This window comes from Bactrocera oleae, chromosome 2 (genome assembly GCF_042242935.1).
Source record: "Bactrocera oleae isolate idBacOlea1 chromosome 2, idBacOlea1, whole genome shotgun sequence".
Taxonomy (NCBI): Eukaryota; Metazoa; Arthropoda; class Insecta; order Diptera; family Tephritidae; genus Bactrocera; species Bactrocera oleae.
The window spans coordinates 67,855,462-67,881,630 of record NC_091536.1 but is presented as its reverse complement, the minus strand read 5'-3'; the positions used below and the strand labels follow the sequence as shown (position 1 = coordinate 67,881,630).

The following is a 26,169-nucleotide window of genomic DNA, read 5'->3' as shown; positions in this document are numbered from 1 at the left end:
ATATATTTTGTTTTTATTATGGTCTCAACTATCAATGGCACTTATTTTGGCAAACAGAATAAAAAAGGTTGTTCACTAATCTATCGCCCCGAAATGTCTAGACCTTTTCCTCCACCTTAGCGCAGAAAGTAGTTTAGACTTGACTTTACTTGTCTCAGGAACAATATATAATATTATTGAAGAAATGCAAGTGTATTGCACAACTATAAATAAAACGCCGATAATTTGCTCTTCTATTATGGCAGTACAAATCAGGAAAATGTTAGACAGCATTTAATTAGTATTTTACTACTAAACTTTTTACTGCATCTAATTGTGTATCAACAACAAACTTTTATAGTCAATATTTCACTTTCTTAAATTATGTTTTTTGTTATAAAGGCTTTACAAATATCTATGGGGGAAGTAGTAATCTAGGTATTTTAATGACTCACGGCAAATTCGGAAAAAACACTTCGAGTGCATATATATATAAGCATTTCATGAAATTCTCCAAAAGTTAGAAACTTTATCAGCGGTTAAAATTATTTAGAGGAGATAACAAGCGGCATAAACAACTTGTCACTCGGCTTAAATATTGATGCTCTTCTGTATTTACAGTGTAAACAAATGATCTTGCAGAGTGCAGCTCAGCGAGAGCCACAAAAAAAGCAATAATACAATATACGGAGAGCTCAACCAAATCATAATAGGAAAAAAAGGTAAAATAGAAGATACGAAAGTAAAAAAATCAAATCAGCCAGTGAGTAAGTGCAAAGTGTGGTGAATATCGCCAAAGTCATCAAAGCAAAAGCAGTTATTGGCAGAAAATCCCCCGCGACGACAAAGGTAGAGTGAAAAGAGCTTACAATAATAACAAAGACGTTCATTATACAAACCCCACAAATTGTAGAGAGCTGAGTTGATTGCTCAGCAAAAATGTATGGCAATCGCGGAGGCGGCGGCGGCACGGGCAACGCCAACGTTAGCAGCGCGATGAATGCCGGCAACGCCGGTCCTACGCTGCGGCGTGGTGGAGTTGAGCCCACAAATGCCGGTTATAATGGAGCGCAGACGATCAATGCGGTAACAACAACAATGTCCACCACACCAAAACCAATGAGAGTCGCAGCGCCAGCGGCAAATACAACAACAACGCACAACGTGAGAGATGAAGTGACGACGTCGCTGGAGCGGGCAAGCAAAGTGACAACACGAAATGAGCTTGTTGGCGCCGGGGAGCAGAAGACGACAATGGGTAAAACAAAGTTATCGTCGACGACGGCGAGCGAAGCGAGAACAGCCACAGTGAACTGTGCAGCAAAGGCAGTAAATTCATATGGTGGCAGAAATAAAGATTCAGTTGAAGGTGGACCGCGTGCGCAGACGGATGTAACGGATTGTGAATTATTTAAAAGGCAGCAAATAAAGCAGCAGCAACAAGAGCAAAAGCAAGCAGTACGTCAATTGCAAGTGACAGCCAGTAAACAGGAACAACAACAACAGAACGTTAACGCATCGAGTGCTCAAAAAAGTAGTGCGACAAAAACAGTGCAAGCAATCGGCAATAATAGCCAAAATTACGGTCAAACGTCAACGGCAACGATTCATTTAAATCAGCAAAACAACAACAAAACAAACGCGAACGCGAGTGCAAGCGCGAGTTTCACGCAGCCAGCGCCAAATACGACATACTTGTCGAACGTGAGTTTGAACGCAAACGCGAGTGCCAAAGCCAACACCTACGCCGAACGCGATCAATACAACAACAATAAGTGCATAAATTATCCGCCACCGGACAGCAGTGCAGGATACCACAGCTCAGCAGTGTCTGGCTATCCGCGACAGCAGCAAAGAGCCGCCTACAGCAACAACAACAACAGCGACTACAATTACTATCAACAGGTGTGTGTTGGTGTTGTAAACAAAAACAAGAACACATAGCAAATTGTGTATGAAATGGCAAGGAAAACGCCGAAATTACGCTTAAAGCGCTTTAACCGCTTACCGAACATTGAACAGCGTTCATCAGCGCAAGCTAATAAACCGCTTGTTGTTGTTGTGTAAACGCTTCTGAGTTCTACGCGCCGCTTGTAGAAGCAAATTAACATTTCGCAACTAATGAAAATGTTAATGAACTTCACACGCCAGGCAGTCAGCCAGCCCGCCGATTACTTTACACATAATTATACGTTTATATGTATGGGTGTGTGTGCTAATGTGTGTACAATAACAAATCAACCACTTCAGCGGCCAACTTCAACACATTCACGTCGCTACCCAACATTTTGACACATATACGGTGGCAAAGACACTTGTGAACGTAGACAGCAAAAAGTGGCAGCAATGCCTGCTCTTTTTCACACGTCGCCCCGCCATCCCCCTCGCTGCCACAACCGCACACATTTAATTTAATACCTTAAGAATGGAGCATTTTGCCTGCCGCACTTCTTGCGGTTCTTCTTGTTTGTTGGCACTTTTATGACTGCCAGCCGGGCCGGGCGACTGTTCGTGGCGTTGCGTTGCGTCACGTTGCATGACAGCGCTGCCGCATTGTGACCAATACGCGCGCAGAAGTTGGTGGCAATTGGCCTGTATTATTGCCAAAGAGCCTTTCATGGCAGCTGATGTGGCACGCGCAACGTCCCAATGTACGAACATACGAAGTGCGCTGCATTGGTGGCACACAGCCACACAGGCTGCATAGGCTACATATGTATATATTAGGGTGGGCCAAAAATTACCTACATTTTTTTCTTTAGACACCCAGAAAATGTTGTCAGAATTTACGAAAAAAAGTTAACTTTGATTGCATCGAAGTTATAATAACATTCACAGATACAAAAGTTTCCAAACCAAAACTTGATTTTGATCGGCTAGTTTGTATAGCAGTTGTATGATATAATGATCCGATATGAACAAAAATTTCTTCGGATATTGCACCATTGCATTATGATTCCGATAGTTCAGTTTGTATGGCAGCTATATGCTATAGTGGTCCGATATCGACGGTTCCCACAAATAAATAGCTTCTTGAGAAGAAAAGGATGTGTGCAAAATTTCATTTATATATTTTCTTTATAGGTTCTCCGTGTGTTACAAACTTCATGGCAATCTTGTTATACCCTGTTTAGGATATATATATTTCTGTGTTATTCATAAGGAAAGTTTAAAAAAATAAAAGTTTTTACCCACCCTAATATATACATATCTATAAACAAACATTTACAAATATGGCTATCTAGAAGGGGTGTGTCGAGGGCCAGCAAGCAGCAGAGCCGGTGTGCATGTCAACATTTTTCTGATGCCGGTTTTCCCGTTGCACGTCGAGTGTGTGAAGTGGCAAGGCTGTATTACACAGACTGCCATAACTATAAATATGACTATAGGGGTATATACCTGCGTGTATATGTAATAGAATAAATGATCTTGTAGTAGCTCATTACCAGCATTGTCTTTATAATAGCTTCTGGCCAAAAGCAATTCATAAATACATACATACATGCATGTCTATACATATATTTGAACCTCTGTGTCTGCCTGTGTGAAAATGTAGAGCGTGGCTGTCGATTGGCAGCCAACATGACATGCTTCCAGATGCAACATTGTGATTATGACTAAAGAATTTTTTCACTGTCGCTCTTGTCTGCCTCGGCTGCTGCCGTTTGGGCGGTTCCGGTATGCTTACTTCCACACACACACACCCAGCATATATACAAATTTGCTTTATCGCGCTTACAAGCTTACTTATCACATATTTACTAACCCACACATACACACTCGCTCGCTTTCCATATTTTCGTAGGTTGCAAATCGGTGTGTGTCTGCCTGTGTGCGCCGTCTCACCGCTGATGACGTGGTTAATGGCACTAGCCGGTTTTACCGTTTGTTGTTATACGTATTACACGCATTTCATTTACATATTTACCAGCCTTTTGCCCTCACATGCATAAACTGACAAACAAATTGAAAAAGAAGATAAAAATTTGTAGACTTACAAACATTTGACCGGCTTTGCTTGCAGTGTGAAATTCTCTTTTTAATGCGCTTAGTTTTTGAATAATTTTTCTAAAGGCATTTCCGCTAAGCTTGAATTCGATGCAAGTTTGTAAACCTCTTAGTGAAACACCGCTAAGAGACACGGCGATTAATCAGTCAAAAGAACAAGAATGAGTCACACGGCTCTTAGAAGATTTTTCTATTAAGTCCAACCACAAATTTTCAACATGCAACAAGTACTTTAACTAGACGAAAATGTTGTATGCATCTTGACGCTTTCATTACCAGTTTTGCAGAAATATGGGTGATATATTACTAGTATTTTGGAATCTTCTCTGTTCAACGAGATAATTAATTATTTCAAAAAAATATGTGTTCGAATTTTTCAATTCGCCCTTAATAATAATTCAAAAACCAACTTATAAAACTTGGCTTTTACTTTATCATAATATATAGAGCTCGCTCTAATACAGCAGAACCACAACGGAGGGTTTAAGAAAATTTGTTTGTGAGAAAAAAGGTGTAAAATTATCGAGACACAACACTTTTTGTCTTCTCAAGTATACCAAGGTCAATTAAAAGCTTTATTAGAGATTCTGGTACCTGGGAAATAAACTATCCGTGACCCTTTTCATAGTACATGATTATCATAAAATGATAACTTCAAAATTCAGGTCTAAATACTACAACTCGCCCAAAATTAAAGCGGGTATTCTAGTGTAGAGGCCCGTATTTCAAGCATATTTTTATTTGGCAAATGGGTAAAAAAGTTATTCGAATTTTTACTACATAATTTATTACCATTTATTTATTAATATATCAAGAGTATACAAAAAGCAAATAAATAAATAAATTTTCAAAAAGTTATTCTCGAAGTAGAGAAGGAAAGAAATATTTCTTATTTTCTCGATTTTTTTAAAAATATGGCAAATTACAAATTTTCAGTTTTTGTTGGTTCATACGATATAATGTAATAATAAATTGAATTTTCAAAAAATCATTTTTTAATACCTAAGATATGATGATAAAGATTAGATTTCTTAAAATTTCTGGACTAGACTAACAATTTTTTTCATTTGGTACTTATAACGAGTTCTCGGAGAATTTATTTGTGTCGAATTCTCAAAATAGTTCAATAATCTTAATAAAATTTATATCAAATAGATTTGTAATATTTGCACAGTTAAAAGTACAAACACTCAACAAAATTTTAAAAACCAAGGTACAGCAACATCCCCGCAACAATCGATGTATTTTTATAAAGCTGGATAATATCACTAATTAGAAAATATTAAAAAACTAAAAGAACAAATACAGAATGAAAAACTAAAGGATCCATTCTATAATATATTTTATATTCGCTTCATATCCGATGACTCATAACCGAAACTTTTTTTATGCATGAAAATATGTTTATCTGACTCAGCGAAAAATTCTTCGAAAATTCGAAATTCTTTTAATTTCTTTAACATTCCATTATAAATATGTATATACATAGTCAGCAAATAAAAACTTCAAAAATCCATAATTATGTAGATATTACTCACTTTGAAAAATATAAAGATAGTCTCCACAACTTATTTTATTGTTGTATTATTTTTGAATCTTAAAGCTACTTTTTGACTAAAACATCTACAATAAAGAACAAATACTCTTCCTGTAGGAAACCAATTTTCCAATATTTTTTTGAGGATTGAGAAATAGCCAAACTGGAATATTAAAAACAAAAATGTTTTAAAGGCCTTGTAATCCTTGAAATATCTAGTACAAGACTGAACTCTCAACTTTTTGTTTTCAAAATGAAGTGTCAAAATTTAATCAGAAGTATATACCGAACAACAAAATTACCGTCGATTTGGTGCCGTATTTCTAATTAGAGAAAAATGCATGGTTTCACTAAATTTGCGAAAATGTTCGATAACCACAAAATAATGTTTTAATTAGCAATTTACACTCGCAGTGTGAACAATTTGCTTCGTTAGGCATTTTAAAATTGCTAGATGTTCCAGGAGCTCCAGCAAGGCTTATATTGATTATAATATCTCTTTATGTTGCAAAATCTATTAGTGCACCGTTACGAATTTTATTAAGAAAGAACTCTCCAAACAAATTGGTCAAAATTATGTTTATGTGTTAGGCATTTTTCAAATACGACTCACCCTTTAAAAAATTATTAATTTATGTTTTTGGATTGGTCTTTATTTTGTTTGAAATGAAAGTGGATTTCATCTTTTATATTCTAAATACTAGTCTTCCTCTACAAGATTAAACGTTTTGTACACTTTCTGAATGGTACATGTAAAAAATCTTCTATTGCAATATTATTTGCAATGGAATTATCTTGGTCCCCAAAACTTTTGCATTTCGTGCTTTTTAGTATAATTTTATTTATATTATAAAATCATTAATATTCATGAATCATCTATAAGTGATTTCGCATATACCCGCTAAGAGTTCAGAATCACACATATTTTTACTTTAATCTATTTCTATGCTATATTTCTTCATCGATTTATTTACATATTCTTTTAACTTCTTTAGATTAATTGCTATACAACAATATTTTCTTAGTAAGATATTTCGTAGTTGCTAAATGTTTCAGCAGCTTCAAAAAAGTGAATATTGTTTATTTGTGGAATGAATATTATAACACAATATGTTTTGAGATCTACTAATGAAGCATTATGAATTTTATTAAAGATTTTTAATTATTGTATATTAAAATCGCTACTAATCGGACATTAACATAAAATCAACTCATAATAACTAATTATTTAAACAATTTATTAATATAGCAAACTTCTCAAAACAAAATTTAATAAATCTATAAAATTTGATCTAAAAAATAAATATAGCCATCCGATTACTATCAACACCAAGAACCGTACGACGAGAACTTCGACGAAGACATGGAGGCCGAACGTGATCTCGCTGAGGATGCGCAATGGAAGAAGATCCAGCAGAACACCTTCACACGTTGGGCCAACGAACACCTGAAGACAATCGATCGCAATATTAACAACTTGGAAACCGATCTGTCCGATGGTTTGCGCTTGATTGCTTTGATCGAGGTGCTATCGCAGAAACGTATGCCCAAATACAATAAACGTCCAACATTCCGTAGTCAAAAATTGGAAAACGTTTCGGTAGCGTTGCAATTCCTCGAACAGGAACACATCAAGATCGTCAATATCGGTGAGTACAAAACGTTGAATTGACCTTTAAGATAACATATTCATAATTATAAGCACGAAATTACTAGAAAGCTTAGTTAAAACTGAATAAGTAGGGATTTGAATAAAATATGCGCACGAAAGCATGCTGTGGCAGCTGGGCATGCGCGTGTTGCTATGCATGTTTGTTATTGTGCGCAAAAATTGAAGTGCTGAAATTTGTTTGTCGCCGGATGAGTTGGATTTTATTTTACCTGTCATGCGGGTTAGACAAATTCATTGAAAAACTGAACAAAAATGTGGAGCAGCGCTCACTACAGTGCGAAGGTTTTAGGGGCGGGGAAAAAAGCGGCGCCGCATTGAACGACGCGTAACGCTTAACAAATGCGCACAAACATTACGGCTGTGCTGCGGCAGAGCCCGTTAGACAAGACTGGGAATCGGGTTTTTAAACGAGTTTCGGGCGTTCAAAAACAAACAATAACAATAACAACAAATTGAAGTTAGCATTTCGTGGAAACCTAAAAAGCATTCTGTTCAAACAGTTGTGTGCATGCGTTAGTGTGTGTGTATGTACATATGTATTTAGGGCGGTTTCATGACTCTCACCACATCTTCTTGCTTTACTCGAGCAGCACTTGAAACATTTTGAATCTAACGAAGCGTTAGAATTAAACCATATCGCTCTTGCGTCACACACAGTTGAGTTCTGGTGGCAAATGACTTCACGGTCAAGCCGATGATATCACAGAAAACATACATACACACATACATGTTTTTATATATAAAAAAGCATATAAGCGGCGTAATGATTTACTTTTGACGGCAACACATTTCACAATGTGCCTGCACACACACACGCACACTCAATATTAAACCGACAACACACATTTTTTTAAAATTGAATTTAATGGCAATTTTCATTTATTGTTGCCCAATTAGTTGTGCATTATTTTCCATATAAATTTTTGAATGTGAAATGCACATTAAAATTCTTAAGCGGCCTGAGAACTCTGTAGCTTCGCCTTTCATTGAGTGAACAAAAAAATATATTTTTCTCTTTTCATATTATTGTATTTTTGCATAGCGACGATAAGTCTTTTTTTTGCTTTTTTTTCTTATGCAACTCAATGTGTGACCACGACTCAGCCGGAGGCGGACGAGCGCCTATAATTGTGGTAATACTCAAAGTAAATATAAAGACTTACTCACAGAGGTGGCTTTACTCACATTTCAATGTTTTTCTTATTGCAATACAAATAGATATAAATACATGTATGTCAATGACTGCCTGCTGTGCCCGTCGCGCTCCTTGCATGTCGCCGTTTTTGTCAATAACAAACAAATGATGTCACTCCTAAATGGCGCAAACCCTCTGCGGGAGCTTTGGGGATACTTGAAGTTGCACACATTTTTATAGACTTACAAACACATATACACATATAACTTAGCACTTATGTGTTGTGTTGTTTATTGTCACTCTCGCTAAGGCAGTAGGCGTTGTGCATTGTAATTAGCTATTTTAGGCCTCAAATCGAGTGACTCCATGGTTATCGATATATCGCAGTATCGTTAAACATTTTGGCTCTTTTCGCTTACTAAACTTACTTTATTCTGTTCCAACTATTAGCTTTAGTGATTGTGAGTTTAGAAGATGTGCTTAACATCACTTCACCCTCATCATCAATTCCTGTATCTCCCACTGGAGCATAGGGCCTCAATAAAGCATCATCAGTCATTCGATAATGCCCCATTAATCTATTTGTTTAATGCGATCACTAAATGTTATAAATATGGCTATGATCAGAAGGTATCTTCAAACCTGTGATTAATGCTAAGCCTGATTGAGTCTGATTAAAAACAAGAAAAAACGTTAACGTTAGGTGTGATTTTTATAGCATAAAAAAGTATAAAAAAAACTTTTATCTTCAATTTGATCGGTCAGTTTATATGGCAGCTATATGCTAAAATGGTCGAATCTGAACAAACTCTTTGAAACTTGCATAACTGCCTTAGACAATAATTCATGCCAAATTTCTTGAAGGAAAATGCTTTCCATACAGACATTGGATTCCGATCGTTCAGTTTGTTATATATTATATTAGCTATAGTGGTCCGATCTTAGCGGTTCCGACAAATCGGCAGCGTCTTGGTAAGAAAACGATTCTGGGCGATATCTCAAAAACTGAGAGACTAGTTCGCATTTATACAGACGAAAAAACAGACGGACATACCTAAATCGACTCCGCTCGTCACGCTGATTAATTATGTTTATAGTTTTTAGAGTATCCGACATTTCCTTTAAGGAATATTAAAACTATAAATTACTTGCCTGTATACAATCCCTAAATTAAGTGCGTTATTTTTTATGTTAGCATTTAGCAAACACTGAACTTTTTGCCTCACCGTAAGAAATGAAGAGCGTTCGCTTTGAAATGAGTAACCTTCAAAACTTTTTTCTCACATTTTCGAACAGACATAATTGGTCAGCAACCACCAATATCAAATTATATCGACAAATTCATATTGTTTAAAGACATATGTGATCGAACTGGAACAAAAAACAAATCCAAATTGTCACTTTTTAGTCACTCATGGATCTCGAATGGATTATTTTCCTCAAGTAAAGCGATTTTGTCAAATAATGTAAAATGTATCATCACCCAAACTGAACGACTTCTTTACAAGTAAAACTCAAATATTTCACGCTCACTTCAGTTTGGAGCGATTCATGGTTAGAAACGTACGGAATGGAGGTTTCTGAAACATGTATTCAAGTTATTCAAAATTTACATATCAGACCTATATAAATATAACAAGTAATTTTCTGTAACTACTAGAAAAAATATAAAATTTTACTTTGAAGGAATTGTTGCTTTATTTAAGCATTAAAAATGCTGCAAAAAGTACTTATATCAATAATATTGGTATTGAAAAGGTGCTAAGGAGTGCTAAAGGAAGATAGAAGAAAAATCAAGAATATAACACAAAATATCTGCAAATTTTGGCTAAAATAATAAAGCTCTATATTGTTTAAATCATTGTTTTCTCAATTATATTATTTGAGCACACCTGTTGGCTTTTGTATATACAAACAAATCGTCATATGTGTAAGTAAGTCTGCCTTCAACAAAAACTTGACAGAAATGTAAATTGCCATTTATCACGTTTGACTACTCATTTTTTGCTATAAATCATGTGGAATATATAAAATTTCGCTACTTACATAGTTATCGCTAGTACTGTGTGCTTTATTCGCTATGCTTCTTTTTACCCTTCCTTTATGGTGTGTATCAAATTAGTCACATATAATTATTGCAGCGAAGCGTGCAAATGAGCTCCGAATTCACTTTTCATTTTATTTGAAACGCTAAATATTTTCCCATTTTTTTCCTTTTTTCTTAAGTTTTGTATGTAAATAGTTTTGCGTATGAAAGCTAAAAATAATACTCATAATAAATGCATGTATGTCTGTCTGTTTGTATATATAGAGGTATATAGGTATGAGTCAAACGTTTGGCACTCGTAACCCAGTGAGTGACGTATGATGTCATTTCCACATTGGCCATCATTGCAGGTACTTCGATTTGTCGACTTGTCGCTTCGGAGAATGTTGAATAATTAACATTTTTGTAAGGTTGCCATTTGAAAAGCCGTATCGTCAGTATGATTTATATAAGTATAGGAATAATTTAACATTTTTATGCAAACAGGCACAAGATTGCAGCGAATTTGTTGCAATTGTTTTTAGAAAATTTCCGATTTTCGAAATAAACTAAATATATTTTATTCTAAAATTAAAGACCAGATTTTCATCACTAATAAAAAAACTGTCTATAACCTTGGCTAGTATATATGTTCTTATATTTTATTAACTTACACAATAATATTTTTTTGAAATTCGAAGTCAAATATTTCGATTTTTAAGACTAATTTCGAAAAACAGAGAAGTCACTTTTTCATATGAATCAATCTCTCGAAAAAAATTGGTTTGCTCCAATACCCAATCGAGTGTGGTACTCGTACAGCGTAATAAGCCAGGAAATGGTGCCTATATTAATAGCGAGAAGTGAGCAACTAAAAAATAAATAGAAGATACGACGACAAAGGCAGTTGTAAGCAAAGCTAAAGTAAATAATATTCAGCAAAAATCTCTCATTCAATAAATATTACAACTAAACACTAGCTACTCTAATTTAATAGCAATTTGTATTGCATTATATACAACTAATTTCATATATTTATATAATAATATATCCAGTAAATATGCTTACATATAGACTTGGCCTAATATCAGTGAAGCGTAATTAATACAAGGTATACTTGACAGTTTACTTGCTTCAGGTCTCATATAACTCGTTTATTCACATCTATACAAGGGATAGGTACATACATAAATATTATTATACCTCCAACCTTGCTTAAATATTCAGTGTAGATAAAACAAATACAAAATAGATATATTTGATAATCAGAAAACATACGAATAAAATTTTAAATCCATTTAAATGATAGGCGCCACAAGTCAATTATACACCGTTACATCTAAAGTAGTAAAGTTGACAAGTCGTAGACTCTAAACAAATAACAATTCTAAGCAGAATTACATTTAACGAGTTCATTGCACTTATTGGGCGAGGCTGATCGGGTTGATAAGATAAGTTTTTGAATGACGATATAAGAGAAACCATAAAGGTAATGTTATGTTACATGTCGATCGCTGCAAATCATGTATAATATATGCTAACGAAGCAATTAGCTAAGGCAATTAAGTTCTAAATTGAGTAATTAAGCTGATCACTAAGCACCAAAATTTTTTTTTATTACGCATATATCATTCGAAAAAGTTCACTAAATGTTGTGGGCGTTTCAGACAGTGCGTTAATTTAGTCAATTAGTCGTTTATGAAGCAATTAAAAACCAACAACAAAAGCAATATTGCCGTTATTACTGACATAAACACACACTTTCCTCTTATTAAACATACTTCACAGAATTGCAGGTAGATTTTTACCTATTTTTTGTATAAGTTAACTAGGTAATTAGTATGTAGTAAAATGAAAACAATTAAAAGCTAAACTGCTGATATTATCGTACCGTTGACACATTATAAAGGAAAAAAGTATTAAAAATACTTAAAATTTAATTTTATTAGACTTTAACTATTTATTATTTAATTTTTTTATTACAATCACATAGCCTTGCAATATGAACTGAAGTACGATACATTGATAGTAGCCCAGTAGTAGTTTCTCTTGAAGATTTTTCAAATACCTTTCAGTTATAATCAATAATGCAATATTTAATTCATTGTATATTTTAATTAAATTTTTATAATTGATGACAATCCATAACAAAAATATTTTCGATATAAATCTTTCTTATATCAGATGGCAACCACTATCAAAAAAAAAATTGTTTATAATTACTCTATTTCGTTTGATGCGAATGTTATAAAGTTCTTAATATTATTATTTTATTGCAATTACAATTTAAAAATCTGGTAACTCTTATTATTCTGTTTATAAACCAACTATATGCGTTCTACTAATCCTATATTAAACTGAACACAGTTTTTCTAAAAAAAAAAAAGTAAAGCTTTCTCAAACCTCTTCAAATTGACTAAAACTTTTCTCTAGTTTATAAATTTATTTCAATTAATTTTTTCAGACTACTGGCAACAGTTGAAAGACAGCCATGTTTGTAATAACATTTAAATATTGCTAAATAGTACGTTGCTTCATAGAAAACGAATTAATAAGTATTATAAAGCAATAATTATTTTTAATTTTAACTTTATTCTCCGATTCTCTCTAATTAATTTAAATAAAATCTTACAGTGCATTTAATCACATCCAAAAAAAAGCAGTCAGTTAATTTTCTGCTTAATAATTTCGCATGATTAACCTTCAACCGACTATCTGTGCCCAAAAAAATATCCATATACATACATACATATTTGCATGTTTGCCCACAGCGATCTAATCGCTGATATTTGCTCACTTTTCCTTTTTGCGATTTTTTTCAAGATTGCGTTTTCGCAATACCTTCATGCATATATATAACTATACATACATACATATAAAAAACATACATGCATACTTTTACAAGTATAAATAAAATTTCCATATCCCTTTCTCAGATAAGCGCCTATCAGTTGTAGCGTTTGTCAAAGCTCCGAAATTGGCTATGAACCCATTGAATAAACAAATTTATAGGCATTCGATAAGGTGCGGGCTTTCATAACTTAAAAAAAAAATACCATTTTATATGTTTGTAAAAATATTTGTTTGCAAATGCATTTTGCAGCAGCTAAAAGAAGACAAAGTAACTGTAATGTCATAATCAATTACTTTAGCACTTTCGATAAGATATAAAACTTACGTTTAAGGGAGTTAGACACTCCATTGCGGTTTTCCAGTTATAACATAAATATATCTATGTAGATACTACATATAATTAAGAGTTTATTTATATTTATAGAATTTTCGTTTTAATGTCTGAAATCGCATGATTTCAACTTTTGCTCGTGAAAGTTGTAAATTTTAATTTGAAATTAAGGGATATTTCCGTGAGTAAGCTGTGTGAACTCATTTACATTTTTCTTATTTCTATATATTTATATTTTATTTTTGTTATTTTTGTAAAATTATAATATTGTGTAAATATAAAATATTATCTCACTAATATTACCGTCCTTTGTAAGTAGTCACCTTCGATTCGCCACTTCTCTGCTCTGTTTCTCTGTATGGCATGAACATACACACATACACTCATTCAAGTCGCTAGATTTTTGGTTGGCAACTTTCTTACATTTACAAACATAAGTAATTATCTCTTGTTTTTTTGGTGCTATTGCCAATGAGAACGTTCATTTCGCCACTATGCAAATTTTAGGGAGCTTTAGGGATTTTTTGATGCTAAAACATTGCTGGTTGAGTCAGAGTACGTGACACGTAAATTGTCCTTAGTTTGGATATCTCGAAGCGAGTTTAGGCTTTGTCCAAATGTAGTTTTTGGCAAATAAAAACCCAGTATTAGTATTTTGTACTTCTTTTGTTTTAAAGTTAATTGAGCTTAAAAAACATGGATGATTCTGATCCTGACCAAATTTTTAAACTGTCAAAAGTTATTATTTTCTTACATCAGCGTAATTTGATTGGTTATGTATTTTTGATATGAATTTGTACAAGTATATGAAAAATACTTAGCTATATACATATATTTTCTAATTGGATTTTCATTATGAATCACTTACTACAGAATCTGAAATGAAATCTTGATACTGACCGTAGATCAAATAGCCAGCTACAATAAGCCTATTAAAACTATTTATTTCCACATTCCAATGTACACGCTGCTCCCACACTGGATCGGGACGCCAAATATCTATGAATATTTATGCACACAAACACACACATATATCAAAATATGTTTATCTTTCACCAGTCACCTTTCTACAGCATGTGACCTCTTAAGAATGCCTCTTTGTGAGAAATTCTGAATGTAATCTTCTATTACAACAACAACCCAAATAACAACAACGACCGTGTTAAAAGGAAATTCACGCCAAAACCTCATATACACATCACCTTAACACACGCTTACATATATTACACACACACAAACATACATATGCAGCGACATTTCTTTGCGTGTTGTTGTAGACTTTTATGCTTTTTGTAATAATTGCTAATTTGCATAGTTAACAGAAAATTGAAAAGCCACGCAAATACAGAAAATGCGAAATGTAAAAATGTAAGAAGAAAAAGGTGTCACGGCAAGTCGATAAAGTATGAATTGCCAAGGCAGTTACTTAGTGTATGAAGGTGCCACTTTGCGGCAAATTTGATTGTGCTTACTCTTGGACTAATGTGCCGATGTGCATTAGTGTGCAAAAGATAGCCAAATGGATTGAACGTAGAATTATTGTATGTATGTATAGACTCGAACTGATTTACAAAAACTACGGGATTATATGCAAGTTTCCAGTATGTTGTTGTTTTTGCGATATTCAAAACATTTCTCAATGGATCAACCAACTGTAAGTGTGTTCAGACCCAAATGTTCAGCTGCTGGTTTTATTGAGAGTTTTTTTTAGCCAACCTAAAAAATATAGCGTTGAAATAGAAATCACCTTCCAAGAGGCAAGATGAATAAATAAAAAATAATTTTACTAATATACTATAGGTAACGATCGAGGGACTACTCAAAATTTTGATTTATGACAAAATTACGGCTTCCAAAAAAATTGGTAATTTTTGTGAAACATATATTTACACCTAAAATCGAAATAATTATCAAAAATCGTGTTCATTATTTCATTATCTGAAACATATACTTAAGAAGGTCGTGAGGAAATTTTTAGCCGATCGGTCTAGTCGTTTCGGAGAAATATTCCTCAACGACTCTGGAAATAGTGTTTCGAGAGAAATAATAATAAATTAAATAACCAGTTTTACTATTGTTAATGGCAAATGGTAATTTGCTATCAAAGAAGAAATTATAAACTTAATACTTTGTTTATAGACATCGTAAGGCATGAATGCTGCTCGAAACCTTGGGTTTATTCAAGTTTGGTGATTAAAGAAGCCTTTCTCTGACAAAGAAAGAAGCGCATGCGTCAGAGTATATGTTAGCTCAAAGTTGTACTACAAGCTAGTCCTTTACAGTAAGTATAGTTTGTTCTACTAGCTCCTCTTTAACAGTTTGATAGTTGAGAACTGATATTTTTTGATATTAAAAAGCCTCATAAATATATATCCTTTAAGGAGATTTTTACCTCACTTGACTTGTGGGAACTTGGCAGCAGTATTGCCAAATTTACTTCCTTATGACCAGTTTTCGAGCCGAAATAAAATTCTGAATGAATTCTCTTACTTAACTCATCATTCTTATTAACTACAGTTATCCGTTGAGTCTTATAATCTCCTTTCAATACAATTAGTATTCTTGACCTTCTTTTCTTCATCCATACTCAGCCGTAATTGGAAAATAAAAAAATACCGCAATTTAGTTGTTTAATTATCAATAAAAAATATTAATGCAGTACCGTTTTTCTGCAACTCTGCTGCTTGACAATTAACATTAATTAAATTCAGAATTAAACCTTAATCGGTCAACGCCTATTACGGTATTCAGCGGTCTTTTGCTGCTTTAATTACCCACGCATGCGTCGAGCCTCTGGCTTTTTCTATAATCAAGCACACGCTCACACATTTATCATAATAAAGCCACGCATGCGTTGCAGCATCTTTTAGCATTGATTTTCCTCCTTTCCAGCAAACACCAATGAATTGTGGAAATTGTCAGCAATATGGTAAAAGCTTGCGCATCATATCAGCAATTAACTTGCTCTGCGCATACGCGCCAACATGTGCGAGCCGCACGTTCTTACAACATGTTCAGACAACAGTATGATGTATTGCTACATAACTTTACTTACTTATATACAATACATACATATACGCTTCAGAATGAGGCTATCGCAGATCACCGCTTCCGTCAGCTCTTCACCACAGCTACCAGCTTCAACTGTCACCTTTGCCCCTCACTTAGCTCAGTGTGTCATGAAGTGCACACTCTTTGTCTTTCTTTTCGTTCACCCAAGGTAACGCGCATTTGCCCCTTTCCTCCGAAAAGCTTTCCTCAACTACTGTTGCAGCATTGTTGTATTTGTTTAACAGCAAATTTCACATTTCACATATTTATGCGCTGGCACGCATGCGCAAACGCAGTGGCAAAACCATCCACTTGTCTAGCAAAAAAGAAAGCTTCCTCACTCATCTCAAGTGTAGCTAAGAGCAACAGTGGCACTTGCGCGTGCTGTTTCGAGATTTTTATTTATTCCGTCTCATCAGTATTCGCAGCGGCATACTTGTATGCCCTGTCACCAACACTAAGTCGGCGGCTTGTCCGTTCACTAACAGGTTGGTGTTGGCAATCTATCAAAATGCACGCGCGCCGACCTGTTCCTCTAAGCGTGATCATTTTTTTCTTCTTCCATCGTTCGCCAACAAAAGCTGGCGGTTCATCGCCAGCAGAGTATCTGCCTCAGCGTTTCAGCGCATCAAAGTCAATTGCTTTGCTCCCATTTGGCAAGCGTCGCCAACTAGCGGCTTATCTTGCCGGTTTGCACGAGTAAGCCACCGGCTAGCGAAACAATGCTGCACGTTGTCAGTTTCACAGTCAACACTAAGTCGCTCGTCATGGTGTGGCATGTGGCATGTGGTGCATTGTTGGGTATTTAAGTAAGCTGCAAAAATTGTTGTTGCTTTCTAAGTAACTGCGTTAGTCTTCGCATTTACTTAAACGTTTTTAGCTGCGATTTTTTCGCCTTTTCTGTGCCATTACTTTTCCTCATTTCATCTAGCGGTTTTGTTTCTGTTTTACTCCGTGTAGCCGGCGCTTTGGTCATTTAACTTGTCATTGCTTGGGATGTTTTAATAAATGTTTCTGGTTTCTCATTTACCGGAATTAAGTTGTACGTGATTAATTTATACAAAACAAAAAACTCAACCACATTCACTTGGATCAGAGCGGTATAGTATATAATCCAGTTTTAAAGTCATCCATAACAGACTTAGCGCTTAAGAGCATTTCAGGTCAAGTAAAGTCTATTACTTTCTTGTTGTCGGACGTTGAAAAATGAGATAAGTAGTTAACATCTATCAAGAAGTTTCCCGTCGGTACTAGGGATCACCGATTATATAATTATAGAATTTATGAAGCTAGATAAAATATAGCAGAAATAGCTGAGTAAAATAAAACAGAAGGTGCCGCTGAGTTATTAATGAATAATATAATATAATATCAAGTTATGGAGTATAATTTTTCTGCTGTCTACGTCGATCTGTAGGAAATGAATTCTGTAGTATGATTCACTTAGTGTTTCTTTGATACATTCGATATCTCAATTTTTCCCTCTCTCTCCCCATCTCTCTCTATAATTTGAACAATCAATCTTTGACTGAAAAGATTAGCCAGAAAAGAGAGGGCCAAAAAAACACCTCTAGCGAGAATCCCCAGCTTTTGCCTATAGCTTCTCTACAGCAATATAAGGCAACCGATACACTCCTTACTCTTTCCTCAACATTTGACCTTCATGAAAGCTTTCTATCAAGGATAAGTCTTAGGTATTTTAAGGATCAGGGATTCTATATCTCCTGGTAAATAAAACCATTTCAGTTTTACCTGGATTTGTATATAAAATAAAGTAATCTTCTTAAAAACTAAATAATGCAATTTAAATACGTGGCAATTTGTATACTCAAAACCAAAGAGAAAGAGGGAGGATAGTTAGGGAACAGAGATAAAGTAAGGAGATTTTTATTCTAATATTTTGCTATAAAATTAAACAATAAATTAATAAAAATCTCTTTTTTTAAACTGCCTCGAAAATGTAATAAGGTGAGACTGAATTTCAATAAATATATTGTATATTTGAAATTACAGTTATTAACATATCAAGTTTTGTGAATAATCATCTTCGCATATTTAGAAAGAAAAATGTAATTATACTTATTAAATATCCAAAACTTGATAATTTTGCTGCTAGCGGTCTATTTCAATATTAAAACTTTCTTTCTGAAAATCATACAAAAGCTAATAAAAGTCAACAAATGTGTGAATTAAAGCTTTATGATGCCCACACTATTGAAGTATTGTACGTCATTGTTGCACATACTAATCAAATATCTGCAAACGGGTATTTGTGTCTACTGTAAAGTCTAAAGTAGAATGAATGCGATTAGGGAACCAACCAGAAATAGTAAACGATTAATGCTCAATCGTATTATTAATAATATTTGCTAATAGATTAAGAAAATGGGGAATTAATAAAGTGGCCAACACATCGAACATTCTAATGAATTTATGACGCAAGCGATGTCGTCACCATGCGAAAGCAAAAGCTTAAGTTATGCTCACACACACTTATTGAAATTGTTTTTTATTTCTGTTTTGAGCAATTCACAGCAGCTCGCCCACGAAGAGTCGCTTAGAAACAAAGAAACAACAAAAACACACATGTAAGAATCGCAGTAATAATTCAAAATTGGTTGATAGGCGCCTCGAAAATCATGACTCAATAGCTTAATCAGCCATCGAATCGAGACACTCATTGGCAGTTGATGATTGCATTATTATTAAAGCTGTTGATCAGCAGACGACAATAACAGTATTTGTTGTTATAACAGCTGTTGTGGCCGTGGCGGTGGCGTTTGCGGTGTTGTCTGTGATTGTTGTCACTGATGATAAAGTTGTTAATGTGATATGAGAGCTTAAGCGTTTACTTAGTAACCTTGATTATTTTCCTTATATTTATTCTTATACGTATAGTTGTTGCTTTAGTTATTTGGAAAGGTAGACATTTTTTTTTCTTTTTTTTTGGAATATGTCATCTAAGTAGAAAAAAATATTTTTCTTCTTTCCTAGAATTTTATCGCAATTACATATTTGCTCGCATTCTGCGAATATTAAAAATTTACCATGGATGACCACAGAAGGATATGACCTTCTATTTCCAAGTATGATTTTGATAAGAAATGCTCATGAAATTTTACTTATACTAATACAAAGTACATTTGAATTTATACACTTGCGAGCACATTCCTTTGTTTTCAAAAAGCTTGATTTGAAGTACAAATATTTTTCTTTTTCAAATACTTTTTATTAATTCTAAAGCGAGTACATAGGAACATGCCTTTTCAATGTTAAAAAAGCACGATAATTAAAAAAAATAAAACGGATGTGTATAAAAAAAAATTTCTCTAGACCACAAGCTATAAATAATACATACTTATACACACAAGCATAATTATTTATTGTATATGTTTGCAAATACCAGTATGTTTGATTAATTTACAGCTACGTGACATAATAAATAAAATACCGTTATATTTATGTATAATTTTACTCAATTCACGCTTTTTTAAATATTTGTAACGCAAATGAGACATCTCTTTGGGCACAAAAGTTCCTCAGTTGCTCAGACAGTATTGGCAATGTGTGTACCGTTAAATAGTTTAGTTTTTATAAAAAAAAAATATTTCTTTTGGAATTATCGTTATTAATCCTTCCAAAAACACACAACCTCGAACTGAAATATCTCGATTGTATGAGGCTATAGACCAGAGTCGTTAGTTTTTGGCACCAAAAAATTTTTATGAGGATTAAACTCATTGGAAAAGAAAGAAAATATAAAAAAAAGGAAGAAAGTTCTAAGTTCGGGTGTACCGAATATTTTGTACTCTCGCAACTTGCAAGGCTCAAAGTCCGGTAAATTACTTCAGGTGTTACCAAAATTTTATATTAAAGGAAGTATTGATCCGATTTAACCAATTTTTGACACAAAAAAACATATACTATTATGGAGAGTTTCATTTATTTATTTTGTTATATGAATTTTAATTATGTATCTTACACATTGACCGATATTTTCGGTAAAAAGTGAACTATAGGCACTATTCGATTTAGACAATTTTTGAAGATGCCCCTCCCTAATGTGACCCTGTATATCAATAACAGTCTTGTTTTTTATTGTGGAGCTTAGTTATGACAATTTGTTTGTTTTTGAATAAAGGAGTTTTGTAGGCTTAGCAGTGGTCCGATTACGCCCATTTGCAATACAAACCCTAATAGGTTTAATGTGCATATCTCCTGAACCGCTAAAGCTATAATAACGAAATTCACTGAAAACAAATGCTTTTCGCACCTCTACAGAGAGTGTGAAAATCGGATGGCAACTTCGCCCACTCCCCATATAACGATACTGTTAAAAACTACTAAAAGCGCGATAAATCAAGCACTAAACAAGTCAGAGACATTATATTTTATCTCTGGAATGGTATGAGATGACTTCATAGGAACCGCGTTCAAAATTAGACAGTGGGCGTGGCACCGCCTACTTTTTGGTGAAAACTTGGGATCTGCTTAAGGGGTTAGGGATAGTCCGAATTTTCAAAAAATCAACTATGTTTTTTGAACTGGTGACAACTGTAACTCGAAAACCGCTTAGTAGATTTCAATAAAATTTATACAGGTCTTAGAATACATAATTTTTCAAAAATTTGGATTTCTTAAGACCAATCAACTGTTGATTTGTTCCCAAAAATCTATAAAAAAATTTCCTGAGTCCGTCATTTTATTAATTTTTGAAAAAACAAAAAAAGCTTCGATCAGACCCAGGATTATCTATTTATAAAACAAATTTTTTCCATCCGATAGATTTTAGATGAACCTCCAAGGACTTATGATTGCCACCGCAAGGACCTTTTTTTGAACTGGGTCAACACGGACCGTTGGAAATTAAAAATATTTTTTTTTTGAAATTTTCGTGACTTCAAGTCAAAACATTGTACAATAATGCCATATTACTACTTTTATAAAATAGCATGATTTAATAGCAAAAAAATTGCAGAAAATTCTAATTTTTTCGTGCCTCTGACTACCCCTTAACCAATTTCTGTCAAATTCGGCATATAACATTCTTCTCATATTTCTATGTTATAGTGCGAAAATAGACGAAATCGGATTACAACCACTCCTATTTCCCATTACACTATTTTGAATTCCATCTGATTCTTTCACTTTCCACTATACAAATCAAGCAAAATATATAATATAATATACAGAAATCTTAAACGAGTATACCGATTGACTTTGCAAGAGTATAAAATGTTCGGTTGCATCCGAACTTAGCCCTTCCTTACTTGTTTTAAATAAATATATTACACAAGCCCATGGGTGCCATGGGTTATTCTTCGGGCTTTTGTAATTCATTCCTAAGTATTGCAAGAATACTTATTTTAGAAATATTTACACGGAAAGCGATAAATATACCAACATGTTGAAATAACTTCTTTCTATACAAAATATGTAGACACTCTTTTATACCTTCACTAAAGTGCTGCGCAAATAAGCCCCCCACATTCTGAGAATATTAAGTTAAATATTTATCGTATCCATTTAAAAGAAATATATTATCATCAGTAATATTTGTGGTAAAAAATATCATGGTTCCTTAAGTTTATATAACACTTGTACTATATACTGCTCGAAAATTCGAGGGCATGCCTTGTCGTTACTTCACTTCGCTGTGTTTGCTTAACAAAATGGAATTTAAGCGATGATGTCATTGGATATTTAGAGCAATTAAACAATGTATCACAATTTATACAAACATATGTATTTCTTCAACCTCTCTTTCTTCAACTCCAACCATAATCAGAAAACTCGGAACAAAAACCAAAATATATATATTAAATAGACCAGTAGTTGTCTACGTTAATGACGCTGACAGCTTAAAAATAGTAAAACACAAATATATTTTTTATAAGTTCCCAAATAAAAAAACCTTAAACTGTATGAAAAAATGTGATGCGAAATGACTGCAAAAGCAAACAACCAAAAATTTTCGCCATAAGAAAAATGGCAAAAAGTTAAAAGCGAAAACATAACGTGCTTTTAAGTACGAATTAACAAAATAAAACTGAAATTCTCTAAGATAATAAAATAAATAGCGAAAACCCACAAAAGCGTTATAGAACACAGTAAAAAATTCGTTAAACTTAAATGAACACAAGCCAAATGAGAAGAAGAAGAATTGCTAATTGCGAATAAAATGGGCATTTCTTGAAAGCGCAAACAAAATATGCACACTTAAACATATACCACATACACACATACTCGTACATATATACAATCATATATACATACATATGTATATGTACGACAATTTGGATATGCGCACAATTTCTAATTTCACAAGTTATTGTTGTTGTAGTCAAATGTTGGCAATTGAATTATTGCTGAGAGCAAAATGAAACCCGTTTCGGTGCCACTTAAGAAGTTAAGTCGAGTTCAAATTAGTCCAATTGCGGCTCGCTCAAACGACAGCTGTTCAATCAGCTCCCCTGAATTTAGATTTGACTCACTCCTCTCCACATATACCATGCAAATACATCTGTATGGTGCGTACTTATGGTATATAGAAAGTTTTAACGTTAAGATGAGAACCGGAACTCAAGCTGATGGCAATCGTTTCTGAAAAGCACCTTCCAGCTTGATCACGCATTAAGCCACACCTCCTCCAACGCAACGGCCACACTGGTCGAAATTAGTTACGCACTGCTGTCATTTTCACCGTAGTAAAATTTAAGTCGTTTATGAAGCTATTTGCTTTTAAAAACTTTTTTTTCAGACGGGTTAAAGAAATTGGAACTTCGCTGGGTCAAGAATACCAAACTAAAAGAATGGTTCCGTTTTCTTTGTAGGTTGAAGGCTTAACAGATGGCTCTAGATTCTCTTTGATAAGATTAAAAATTATATTTTAAACCAACTCCGACATTATCATCTGGCCATATCGAAAAAAATGGTTTAAAAAAAAACTTCTAACAACTTAATTAATCGATAATTCATTAATTATGCCCATTTATAGCAGACGAGAGCTCATTCTTAAGTCGACACATTTGCTTTTTACATATGTGTATCATCGTTTATATATAATATATATATGTACATTGTCGTTGCATGTGATATTCTTAATTATACTTTTATTTTTATTTACATAAGTACATTGACACAGATAGATATGTAGATAAACTTGCTGCTGATTTTAAAATAAATACACATGCGCCTGCACAAAAGCACGCTCAGCGAAAGCACAGTTATTCGCTGATAAGCAATATATTAATTCATAAATAACAACAGTTGGAGAGTGACACTCACATACTCTTACAAATGGGAGTACTACTCGCAAATACAGCTCTGAGCCTGGTTGCTTGTCAAACATTTGCACACATTCGTCATCAAGTAGTGCTAACTAGTCATAAATAAATATTTATTTATATATCTATATGTACATACCTGTATAATGTATGTAATAATGTTCTAGAAACTTGTTGCACAGAGTATAATAGTTTTTCTTTTACTATTTATATTATATTTTTTTTTATAAATTTAAACTGATCGATCAAAATCCAGTGCTTGTAAGTCAAATTTTTATATGTGACGAGATATCTTCCCGAAAGTTGATATGGCTTATTGCCCAACGGTACAATCGCCAAAAAAAATAGCTGTCATACAAACTGAACGATCAAAATCAAAATCAACTTCACTTAAGTGTTTATGAAGAGTATTATAGTTTCGGAAGCAACCGAAGTTAACGTCTTTTATTATACTTGTACTCTTTCAACATGTTGCTACAGAGTATAATAGTTTTGTTCACCTAACGGTTGTATCACCTAAAACTAATTGAGTTAGATATAGGGTTATGTAAATATAAATGATCAGGATGATGAGAAGTGTTGAAATCCGTGTGACTGTCCGTCCGTCCGTCTGTCCGTGCAAGCGATACCTTGAGTAAAAATTGAGATATATTGATGAAACTTGGTACACATATTCCTTGGCTTCCAGAGGTAGGTTGGCATTGCAAATGGGCGGAATCGTAATACAAAACTGTAATTTGACAGCTGAAGGCCTTGTCGCTAGTGCTGTTATATTTTGTAGGTACAATAGTATAATTATTTATAATTGTATTTTCTTTAATAAATAAAAAACTGTAATTTGGTAAAGAAGAGTGCAGTAGCAAGCGGCACCACGTCTTTTTAGCAGCAGCGCCCACCTTTAGGTGTAATCCTATATCTCAGGAACTACTCGACCAATTTCAACCAAATTTGGTATGTGAGATTACCCAAACATTGCTATTTGACACTGCAAATAAACAACAATAAAGTTATCAGAATGAAACTTTGCACAAATAGGGCCTTCAAGGTATTTCATCTCATTCCAAAAATTGTCGAAATCCCCCTACAACTTGTGCCATATACCTAACATAAATATTTTTGAACCTCCGGTTACTTGTTTTATTTATATTATATATTTTTTAATTTTGCCAACTATGTATATTTTTCCCAGCTTATTTGCATTTACAAGAATTGTTTCTGCAATTATAATTACTTTAAAATATTTTTTTTAATAACACCTCATAAAAGTCTCATGCACGGCAACTTCGTAGGCATTTTTTATTAGTTGTATTCAAATTTTTTTCGCTTTTCCCTTTGCATTTATTAATTCACTCATTATTCCGCTGCTTTTCGTGCTTAACGAACCAATTAAGTGTTGGCGAGTACTTCCTCCACTTATGTGGATAGTATTATTATTCTTCAATTTTCAATCATTGGGCGCAGCAAATTTTCCCAGCGAACTTTTACACACATGCACATATGTATGTGCTAAATACCAAGCATTATATGCTGTCTACACGCACATAGAAGTATTCTTCCTACACAGAGTGAACGTAAAGAATCTCTGGAATTCACAGTATCAAAATGAAGGGAAACTTGGTGCTTCTTATAAGAAGTTAAACTGCAATAAATTGTTTGCCTTGTTCATGCCAATTGTGGCCATGTATGTAGTCGTGCTTCTGTGTTGTTGTTATTGTGTTGCTATTTTTTTATATATTATATATACTGTGCCGCACTTGCTGTAATGTCACACCTTTGACCCTGGTAATCAGCTGCTGCTTACAATGACTAGTTTCTATTTTTAGGTACGTACAGCATTACTTCATTGAGATGAGGTTAGATGTGATGCGTGTGTGATTTACTGATTTATTCATTTACATATGTATAGCGCGATTTTTTAGGGGTATACATTTATATTTTAAATTATAAATTTCCTGTAATTATAGCTGTGAAAATGAATGATTAAGTTTACCGTTTATGTTCTGTACAGTTTGGAAAATTACTATATAAAAATTTACACCGAAAGAACTTTAAAAATCGTAGCAATTTATTTTCAAAACGCGAGATCTGTGTGAAAAAACTTACAGAGCTTTTCGCACATGTCAGCGATGAGGTACATTTTTGGATTAAAGAAAACATATAAATTTCCATTTTCGGTAAGCAAAAAATTTCTGAAGAGACTCTCCAGATGAGAAATTGTACAGTTTGTTGGAAATTGGGTACCTAAGATCCATTATTTGCATTGGACTGGCAATTCGGCCTTCATAAAACAT

General features: G+C 33.7%; 1 protein-coding gene across 6 annotated transcripts in view; it reads left to right on the top strand.

The window, feature by feature from the left end:
* Window positions 1–26,169, top strand: part of cher (filamin protein cher) — a 93,614-nt gene that overhangs the window by 10,905 nt on the left and 56,540 nt on the right. For 2 of the 6 annotated variants that reach the window (XM_036368356.2, XM_070105548.1), the window contains one exon: window positions 6,834–7,173. In XM_036368356.2, coding sequence (XP_036224249.2) covers window positions 6,834–7,173 — 340 coding nt within the window. Of the gene's footprint in view, window positions 1–1,256; window positions 1,885–6,833; window positions 7,174–26,169 lie in introns of those variants that run through there. The other 4 variants (XM_036368350.2, XM_070105546.1, XM_036368353.2 and 1 more) reach the window with 4 other exon arrangements.